At 38.7% G+C, this 11,192-nt stretch overlaps 1 protein-coding gene across 1 annotated transcript; it reads right to left on the bottom strand.

Moving 5' to 3' along the window:
• Positions 1-31: 31 nt before the first annotated feature.
• LOC109068780 lies at positions 32-11,090 on the bottom strand. Its single transcript, XM_042757548.1, has 9 exons — positions 10,637-11,090; positions 9,677-9,822; positions 8,388-8,469; positions 8,092-8,227; positions 7,780-7,982; positions 4,638-4,774; positions 4,310-4,451; positions 366-4,164; positions 32-269 (listed from the first exon to the last, which is right to left on the bottom strand). Exons 1-9 carry the CDS (start codon positions 10,760-10,762, stop codon positions 259-261), a joined length of 4,782 nt encoding a protein of 1,593 aa, XP_042613482.1. The 5' UTR covers positions 10,763-11,090; the 3' UTR covers positions 32-258.
• Positions 11,091-11,192: the final 102 nt, after the last annotated feature.

The following is an 11,192-nucleotide window of genomic DNA, read 5'->3' as shown; positions in this document are numbered from 1 at the left end:
ATATATATAAAAAAAAAAAAAAGTCATTTTTCTGATTTTTTTTATATGAAGAGATAACAGACCTTCGCTCCGAAATAAAGCAGCAGCAGCAGATCGGTTATACAAGACTTCATCAAGGGAAAATTCATTTCCCATGTAGTTCTTAATATAGCTCTGTTTTGAGACACTGACAAAGATGTTAAGCACACATGTAAGAACGCTGATTGCCTACAGCAGCATTTAGCAATTTTCTCAGTAGAGAGGCTTGCTTCTCCAAATTCAGGAGGCACCTGTTGAAAACAAAAGTATTTAACAATAAAAAAAATAAAAAAAATTAAATTGAAATAAGATTCACAATAAAAAAAAAAAAAAAAAAAGGTACTTACTTTCATCATCCGAATCAAAACCAAAGAGGGATGTGCATTTGTCTTTATGTGTCTGCAGCTCTTCCTCACTGTTGAAAGACTGAAAGCATCGAGAGCAACGCTGCCTGGTAGGCAGTTTTTCTGGCTTTGACACAGAGCATAATAACTTTGAGCCCACCTGGGGTTCTTTCCAACGTTTTGGCATGCTAATGTAAGACTCATCCAGATAGGCTGAGGGTAGAGGTCGAACAAATTGTTTAGTTACAGGTTTTCCTAAAACTGTTGGTTCCTGCTCTTTAGTGACTGGATCTGAAAGTTTGGGAGGAACAACTTTGTCACACTCGCTATGCCCATTAACAAGACTATGGTTCTTGCTACTGTAGTTTACAGAACCTTTATTGAGGACCAAAGGTTTTCCATCGTCATCTTGATTTGCAGGACCCTTCGAATTGGCTGTACCTAGAATTTGTTGACTGACTGAAGAATTTGCTAGTGCTTCCATACTATCTTCCAGGCTTCGAGGGACTCCATGCACTGTTGGTTCAGATTCTTTGGGGAATGATTTTTTTTCCAAATCTGTATCGAGTCGATAATGACTTTTTTCATGCCTATACAGGAGCATACTGCTCTCAACTTGCACAGAGCATCCAGGAAAGCAGCACAATGCTCTCAGCGGATGATGGCCTAGCATGTGTTCACTAAGCTCCATCCGTGTTTGGTACCTCTCCTTGCAGCCGTAATGGTAGCATGGGAACTTCAGCTCACCTCTGTGGCATATCACATGGTCAAAAAAATGCTGAGGGTTATATAACTTTCTGCAACAGAAAAGACATTTTTCCTTTCCAAAGTTGAAAAAGAACAAAAGTGCCTTCTTGTCACTATGGTGGTGAGACAGCACATGTGAAAGGACAAGGATTGACTTTGCACTAAACGTACATATCTCCACAGGGCATCTGACATGTGTAGATGCTCCAGTTCTTTTTCCCTGGAATGGTGCGGATGACTTTTTGGGTTTTGGCTGAGTCCCATTTGTATGCCCCATTGGATTTATTTCCTTAAATTCAGCATTATTGTCTTTTGGTTCCTGATTCTCAGAACTGCCTTCCAGGCTATTTGTGATCTTCCTCCTCTTTATATCTTCTCCATCCTCTTTTTGATCTCCAGGAGTAATCTTCTTCATTTTCAGCCCAGAGTCCAGCATTTCATCTTTTCTTTTCTTTTTTGATTTCCTCTTGTCTTTTGTTACTTCTGTATTCTCAGGTTCAGTCTTGACATTATCTTTCTGACATTCTACACTCTCGATTTTCACTTTGCTGTCCTGTGGTAATGATGTCTGAACCTTTTCATCAGGGGTATTCGTCTCAGGCTCACTCTTCAATTTTCTTCTCTTTCTGGTCACTCCATTTACCTTATGAGCCAAGTTGCCATTGATATCTGAATGGTTGTCATCTGGAATTAGTGTCTGCATAGTCTTTGCTCTCTTCCTTGCTAGGCCCATTCTGAAAAACTTTTTGTTCTCATCTATGGACTGAGATCTCTTTGCTAAAGCACTCCTTATACGTTTTCTTTTCATCTTGCAAACTTTCTTCTTTTGTTCTTCCGATGTACTTGAAGGATCTGAATCCTTAACTAACCTTGCCCGCAATCTCTCCCTGGGCTCTGAAATTTGCCCTTCCCTGTGCAAATTTGTGATGTTCAAAGTACAGTTTAACCTCATTTTGATGTTTCTAAACCTATGCTGCACGGCAGGATTCACACGTTTAAACAGTCTTGTCTGGGCACATCGCAAGGTGGTCTCAGTGGCATTCTCACAAATATTTTCATTAAAGAGCCCATTAGACTTTTTCAGCTCCTGTATGTGCACTTTAAAATGGACTGACGGGCTGCGCCCATGAGTGTAGCGTTTGTGACAGAACATGCACTTTCTGTCAATCCGATGATGCCACATCGCATGCCGTAGAATGTATTTGTATTTGGTTTCTTTTTTGCAAATGCTGCAGTTAAATGAAAGCTGGCAACTTGCATCACTTGGGGGCATAAGCTCAGGGACTAGAACATCAACAGCTGCGTGCATTTCCGGTGATGTCTCATCAGGTCTTGGTGACAGCACTGGCACCTCCGTACTCTCGTGCACAATTTTAGAAGAAGTGGCAGTCTCACTTTCACTTAAAGTAGCCCCTGTATCATCAAGGAGCATTGTCACTGCAGTGAGAACTGGAGGACCATCCTCATGAAGACCTGTGATGTTTTCTGCCGTACTATCAGGTACAGGAATGGCTTCAGCTATGGTTCGATTTTTCACTTCTGGTGGAAGATCAACAACAGTATTTTCTGGAGGACTTATAGGACTGTAAGGACCATAGTCTGGATATTTGGTGTTTGCATCTTGGGAACCTGATAACTCATTCATTTTTTGATGTTCAATGAATTCTTTAACTGGCTCTAGAATGGCTTCAACAGGAGTGGATACTTCCTCATTTATAACTGGGATTGGAGTAGCCTTGATTTCTACAGCATTTTTAATCTGTGAAGCAGCTCCAGGGCTCTCTGCCGGTTCACACTGTTGCTCAGCAGACTGTCTTTCTTGTTTGGATTCATTATGGTCCACCTTAACTTCATCTTTGGGTAAACTGTCGACTGATATTCCTTCTAATTCAACTGTTCTTGAATATGTGTGGAATTTATGAACCATAGAAAGGCCTTGCTCCCGGAAAACAATCTCCTCCCTCACCCTGAAGTCTTTTTTCCTACATGGAATAGACTCTGATAGTAACTCGATAAGAGACGTAGCACTGTCAGGCCATTTCAAATTCTCTTGAGATGCAGTTTTGTCAGTACTGCTTTCAGTCATATGAGGGGACTCCGTGGAAAACAGTGAGGCCTGGACATCAGAAGAAAGGTCAACTTCATTATCAGGGTAGGAAAATTTCATTGTAATTTCACTTAATGGCTCCTCAAAGGAAATATCCTTTAAAAGATTTGACTGCTTTGGTTTCCTTCCTGGTTTCTTGTCTTGTTGAGGTTCACTGTTTTCTGCTCGGCCAGCTAACTGGTCCAAAAGCCATTGTGGTTTCCTTCCCTTGCGCTTCAGAGTGTTCATCTCTGTCTGCCGTCTCTGGCGTCTACTATTTAGTTGCCTGGCATGATTCTTTGCCAAGTCCAATTGCCTAAATGAACGCCGAACTGGACAGGCCTGTGAATCTTTTACAAGCTGTGTCCCTGGCTTCCTCCCCCGCCTTTTGCCTGGAGGTTTGGAGGATGCTTCCCCTGAGACAGAATTGACCCACGTTTTCACTGACTCCACTTCCTGTTTTTGTTGATTGGTATGTTTCTCTGCTTTAGTGATAGACTCATATGCGTTGTCTGCATAACACTGACAATATCCTTTCACACAGTAGCTTGGCATCCACTTATCTCTTTGCATGATTTCACATAAAGTTGCTTTACCAACCTTATCACTCATCAGCTTAAGACAGTTTGTTTCAATGTTGAGAAGGCTCCAGAACTCAGGGTCAAAATACAGGTCTTTTTTCAGGATCTGGAGAGCCTCAAAGCGTATACTGTTACCCACAAGACTGGTGTCTGCATGGTACTCCTGATCAGGGTGAGTATATAGGAGGAACACATTCTTGTATGACTCAATAGTTCTTTCTAGGAAGAACACTAGCAGTGCACAAGCTCTACAGACCTCGAGGTCATTAGGGAGTAGGTATGCAATGGTCTTGTAGATAAGAGACTTGGTGACTGGATCATTCTTAAGGTCAGTCTGCAAGGACCGTGCACAAAGCTCCACACAAAACCCCAGGCCATCTTTTCCTAGCTGAAAAATAATTCAAATTTAATTGCCGTTATCATTTCAACAAAAGAAGACACTGAAATGAACATTTCATAAACACTTTCACATATTTAAACACAATTACTTGTTTCATACACAAGAGTAAACCGATTACAAAATAATATCTTACCTCTGCCAAAATCACCTTCATAAATGGGAAAATCGCTTTTGTGTTGGTTGCTGACAGAATCATTATTTTGCATTCCTCTAGGAAGTCCTGCTTAGAGAAGTTCAATCGCAGGTAGATTCTGCTCCATATGAAGACCAAATCCTTAATGGGAATAAAAATAAAAAATAAAAATACAGCAAGAAATAAGACCGTGATCATCTGCACCTTCAATTCTATCTTCTGGTCAGGTTGTTACAATGACTGTGTAAAAATTCTGAATGCTAGAAATAGGGAAAATACACTGAACACAATTCCCCTTGTAAATGTTCATAGAGCTTGAGAGACCCACCAAAGGTAGTACATATCTCCAATCTGGAGCTTCTGAGATAGGAAGCCTTTACTCAGCATCAAAACAGTCTCATCTTTCTCCTCATTCTCCATCATGCAGAGTATCTCTACAGCATCCTTCCCATTGATGTCTGCCATCTTTAGAAAAGAAAACAATAGTGTGATCTGTGACATTGTTCATTATATTCCAATATTTAAAAACAAATAAAAAAACAAATCACACATATTTTAACATTTTTAATATCATTTTAATATGTTAAAGCTTCTGCCATGTTTATATACAAACACCACACTACCATCCTACACATGAACAGATCACTAAAACTTAAGTCAACACAATGTGATATTGTACATTTGTATAATTTGCATGACAACCGCCCCACTGCAGTTCCACTGAATTAAAAATTATTTCCCATACCTTGTTAATTCATTCCTTCACTTTAGTTAAATTGTGGCCAAGTTGTACTTATTCATTTTGCCAAAATGCACAGAGACAAACAATGTGGTAACAATTTGGTCCATTACAAGATTTGATGGAATGTCTGGGTCTCAATCGTTATGACCTACTTGCAGAGTTTCTACTCGACAGGTAAGCTAAACTTCATTAAATGTATTGCTAATATGTTATTGAAAGTAGCCTAGTTTTACCTGTTGAGACATGCCTTCATTTTTAAAGACCCCTAAGAGCTGTTTGTGATGTTTGAGTTGAGGCAATTAATAAACTGTAGGCATAAATGGGAAAAAAAAGTTGTGGGAACAAATAATTAATAACTATTTTTTCCACATATCATGTGCAGGGCTCCCTATTACAGAGTATTTCACACCTGCTGGTAATTCAGTTTCTCTTTCCCGGGCAGCTCAACATTGAATTTAAATGTCTTGCTTGTGTGAAAAATATAATTAGCTTTTCTGACCATTTACAGTATCAATTGCTTTAAAATATTGGGAGAAACATGAAGATATGAGAGTTGGGCTCTATCCTGCTCGTGTCCCTCAGCCCTCTAAATTTCTTGACACTAAATTTCTGCTTTCCATGTTACTTTACTTTAAATACTTTGTATTTTAATGCACTTTTAAAGCCTGAATCATATCAAAAGTGTAATTTGTACACCAAGCATTAACTACTCTGGTTGGCGCCTTTACCACCACAGTGGTACAAAAATTGCCACCGTCACAGCCCTGATACTGCATTAATTTATAGTAAAATATTTATTTTGCATGTGACAAATTGCATGTCCTTTTCTGTATATTGACTTTATCTCATGTCATTTATCTTGAAAAAAAAAAAAAAAAAAAAAAAAATTATAAATATATATATATATATATAAAAATATATATATATATATATATATATATATATATATTTTTATATATTTATAATAAAGCCTTGCCAGTTTAACTGGCCAACTTCATATTGGCCCTCGTTGCAGCATGAAAAACTAACAATTTAAAATTTAAATAAAAAGTATTACATTTTAAATAAACTATTTATCACATACCTAACGGTCTCAGCCCAGCTCAGTTCACTAACTGTTTATGTGCAGAGTTCTAGACTCTCAAGAATATTGCCATTATAAATCAGTGAAGCCAGCTCTGCACATTAAGGGCACATTACGCCCAAATACACCCATGACTCATTAAGAGAATAGGTACAACCCTTTTGGACCATGCACGTCAATCTTTTTTCCCATTTTTCGGAAACGCCCTACGTGCACTTGTGCCGCGTGCTTTAGACCTTGCACTTGGATTGTTAAAATATGGCCCTAAGTCTCTTATTTACACCACATGTATGCTTTGCTAACTATAAATAAGGCATTATAGTCTTCTGCACCAATTGTTTGCAGTGCATGTTGGGTGTTAAGGCCAATTTATACTTCTGCGTCGAGTGTACGCCGTAGTGTACGTCGTAGACTACGCGCGTAGGCGACGCCGTTGTGAGCATTTATACTTCTGCGTATGTCTGTTTTGCTCTGCAGTTACACCGCCGAAACGCTAGTTGACGCGAGCGGGTTCCACTGTGTTTACAGTCCACGAATTCGTCCAGTCTTTGTAATCTCCCGAAGAGGAGTCATACAGATGGCTGTATTTTCTCACTTCTTCAATTAATCGCTCGGTCACTTGGTCCATTTCCATGTTGGCTCTTCACTGAATTTCGGAATTTAAAAATGGCGGGCGGTCCAGAGTGCAGAAGATCATTCCGGAAATGCGTAGGAGGTAACGTGATACTACCAAGCCGACCAATCAGAGATCTTGCAGTCCGCGTCGTCGCGACGCGTAGTTACATTTTTGAGGAGGTGCGCGTCAGGGGTACGGCGAAGGGTACGACGTAGGGTACACGTCAATGCGTATGCTACGCCGTACCTACTACGCGCACCCGACGCAGAAGTATAAATTGGCCTTTACACTGTCCAGATACTGCAAATGATCAAGATGTAAAAAAAAGTTTAAATTCTACATTATACACAAATATTCATTTTACTTCATCTCAATGGAAAAAGGCGCACTTGATATAGACACCAAAATCAATGGCTCACATCTTTTTTTACTTCAAGGACCTACGTGCCCCTAGTACTTCTGTTGTAATAAAAACTTAAATAAAAATATGATGTCAGTTTAATGTTTTATATCTTTATACATCTTTCTTTTTAGTAGTTTTTAATGAGATGTTATGTTAATATAAAATTAAAATTGTTTTAAAGGTATAGTTCACCCAAAACACGCATACCATGACGCATACGCGTTCATTCCTCTGTCTGCATGTTAAAAAAAGCGCAGCGCATATCATCGTGAGCAGTCAAGTTAAGAGACTACCAACTGAGGAGCCCCATGAAAAGACACACAGGATGTTACACTAAATACCCTTATACTATTTGCACCAGCACCGAAAATTGTTCTTTATTAATATGCTGCCCAATAGATCAAATAATTTTAAGCACAGACAGGAAACACAACAACTTTACTCAGAAAATGTACTCAGTGCTTACTCGGAAAAGCACAAGTGACAACGGAGATGTTTTACTTTTGTTAAGGTATGACATCTTTTTTCAGAGCCAAAAACAAATTGACTATGTACAATCCAGATACATCAAGTCTATTTTACACCCAGTGTGGTGAAACCATCAATTAAATAATTTCTCACTCACCCCCTTGTACAAGCGGTCATGAAGAGAAGCTCTCCAAAGGCAGATGAGGTAGGCTTGCTTGAAATAGAGATGCCTCCCTACAACAGAGTGCCTGATGCATCTCCTCGTCAGTGCCAGTGCCTCCGGAAGCCTCTCACATGCCACCAGATAACGCACACGTAGCTCAAAGAAAATGGATACTTCTGAGCTCAGATATTTGTCCACTGAGAACAAAACACTAAATAAGACTCATGTAATAATCAACTATATTAACAGTTTATGAAATGCAAGGTATAGATTATATGTTTTTAAACAAAAGCTTGATTAACTGACCATCTTCTTGTGGTAGTTCTGAATCCTTGAGAATGGCCTCAAGAACAGGGTTTGCCCAAGGACCTCCATCTTTAATAATATGTCTAACCTGCAGAAGGTAAACATTCTGGTGTCTTACCAGGCTCGCATAGCACTCCTAGAATAGAGCAGAAAAACTGTTTTAAAATATCAAACCATTTACATGGAAACATGTGAGTAACAGAACACAATTGAACACAACACTGAAGTCCAGTAAACAAAATTCTACATGACGCTTCACCCAAGAATAATAGGACTAATAGGAATAATGCAGTTACCTGGAATGAGTCTAGAATGTTTTTCAAAGGATGCTCAATGAATTCATCTTTTCCAAAGAACAACAGCAGTTCGAAGATACTTCTGCAAATGAAAAAAAAAAAAAAAAAAAAAAAAAAAAAGGTAATTCTGTAATTATTTTACAACCTGTTGCTCCAGTAAACGATACTTTAAGCCTTTTAGCCACTTTTATAACTTCCACTGGATTTAGGTCCTATTCAGACAGGATTCGTTTTATATTAGGAGGTGGGCAAAGATGTTTTCTGGAACTTAGACTGCATTCGCTGTCTTATTCACTATTGGCCACTGCTCTGTTGTATTATGATATATTCTCAAGCTTAATATCCCAGACAAATACTCTTTGTGATAGGTTGGTTACATGTGTAGGCCTTGTATAAACCTCAGAAATTTCAACACACACAGTTTACCCATGAACTGACAATTAACATTACAGACATCCAGAGTAACATATACTTAAAGGAAGAGTCCCCCCCCCCCCCAAAAAAAAAAAAAAAAATAAATTATGTCGTCATTTACTGACCGTCATATCATCCTAAGTTAGTTCAAATTACGTTAATATATTCCTTAATATATTATTTTAAAAAGTGTATATCTGTAGCACAAAACAATCAAAACAGTTTTGTGTACTGGCAATTAACAATTAACCTTGCTTATAGGCTTGTTATACTACTGGTTATGAGGGACAATTACTAGTATGACAGAGATTCAGTTTATTTTAATAAACATGTCTAAATTAGCTGAAATTGGTTAAATGAATGCTTAAGTTTAATATACATTGATTATAAAGGCAAACACACTGCATGCAACCAATTTTTCATCAGCATTTAGTATGAAATTTGACTGTATGATAAAGATATTTCAAGTCACTTTTACGGACTGTTTTTTGACTATCTGGGGGTTTGTTAGACTGGTCGGTTACAAAACCTTGGTTTTTAACATTCAAGAAATTAGTCATCGCCCACATCTCTATTTTAAACCTGTGACTTAATTTCTTCTGTGGAACAAAATAAGTATTTCGAGAAATGTCTCAGTGATTTCTTTTCTTTCTGTCTTTCTTTTTTTACATTTAGGCAAACTCTGTTTGGTAACCAACATTCTTCAAAATATCAAATGTCAATAATAATAATAATAAAGCCACACAGGTTTATAATGACATGAGAGGTAGTACATTACGACAGTCTGGTGAAAGGTAAATGTGTGTCCTAATTCCTAAAAGTTTTACAGCACTTTTAAGTAAGATTTAATGTCAAAATCAGACGTATATACTCACAGGGCCAGACTTCGCAGTGTGTAGCGTACATGTTCACACTCTGGAGGAAATGATGCGGCACCGTGGACAAAAGAGCACAGAGCACTCTGCAGCACCTGGAGCTGGGGAAGAGGCACTTGCCATTGTCCGGTTTGCTCCACCACCAACTAAAAGAAAACAAAAAGAGAGAATTAATAGAAAAAGGATATATTACTATCACCATGTGCTCCTAAAGCCAGAAAACATTACTGTCAAGTGACTTGTTATGTTTGTTTACAGTCATGGAAGTCACTAGCATTCAACGACAGTACATGAACTGATACAAATTAGGAAACATCAATCAAACTTCCATAAACCACCATAAAAAAAAAGTTTATTTTTAGAGAAAGAAGGATGGATTCATTAACTTGGCAACGATTTCATTAGAAATGAAAAGCTGCTTAGTAACTGTTGGGAACAAGCCAGCGATTTTAAACCAGCATTTGCAGAGACTGGTTAATAAGACATCAACTACTGCTAACACTGGAAGCATCGAGTTACTCCATCATTTAACACCCTATTATCGTGCATTAGGATTTATGAAACTTGCTTGGTCCGTTTTCTGTTTCATAAAATCGCTGGCAAATAAAATATGATGAAGTGTGCACAAGCTGCTCTTTCGCAGTCTGCTTGTTTTGGAATGCAACTTGGGAATGCTAACCGTTAGCCACATGCCTGGCTAATGAAGCTAACTGAAAGAAAACGACAGCCCGTGTTTGACAAATCGTGATTAAAATTAACTCCCGGACTGTTGAGATCTACCCCTGCGGTATTTTGAATTCACCCGTAGTTATTGGGGTAAAATACAGTGTGATTTTGGCTCACGGTGGCTGTACACTGGGGGAGGGGAATCTGCTGACATGCTGCTAACACTGTTTAGCACATCTCTGTTTGCTTTTTATAAATAGCTTGAAAACGCTTTCGTCCAGCCTGTCATCTTACCTCACAGAATCGTTCACAGTACGCCTTGCTCTGGAGTCCGCCTTCGTCGCTTGCACTAGTCTTCAACAAAGTCTCCAGTTCTTTCTTAAACCTGTCTAACTCCAATTCACTCTCTTCTTCCGCCATACTGCTTGTCTAGACCAGCGCGTACAACAGAGACCATGGACGTTACCGTGAGGCTAAGGACCGCCCATCGGAACTATCTGATTGGTGGAATACCCTGTCAATTGTGTCTTGAGCAAAAAGTCTGTTTTGCGATTGGATGATGACACCTTCAATCAAATGGTGGTCCCAAGCAGGCGCACCTCCGTCTTCTTGTTTGAATGCCTCCAACATGTTGAACAATACCTCATCTTGGTCATTTGATTGTAATTTTGTGAACTAAAATAATTATAAAATAAACTGGTAATTAAATCTTTTTTTATGCGTAACTTGATAATGAGTAATCATTATTAGCGTTATCAGTACAGCGTGCTACACTACAAACCAGCGATTCAACTTGGTAATTAACTTGATAACCAGCCAATCATTGATGGGCAGTCATTAACAGAGTGTT

This window comes from Cyprinus carpio, chromosome A1 (genome assembly GCF_018340385.1).
Source record: "Cyprinus carpio isolate SPL01 chromosome A1, ASM1834038v1, whole genome shotgun sequence".
NCBI lineage: Eukaryota > Metazoa > Chordata > Actinopteri > Cypriniformes > Cyprinidae > Cyprinus > Cyprinus carpio.
This window is presented reverse-complemented; position numbering and strand designations above follow the sequence as displayed.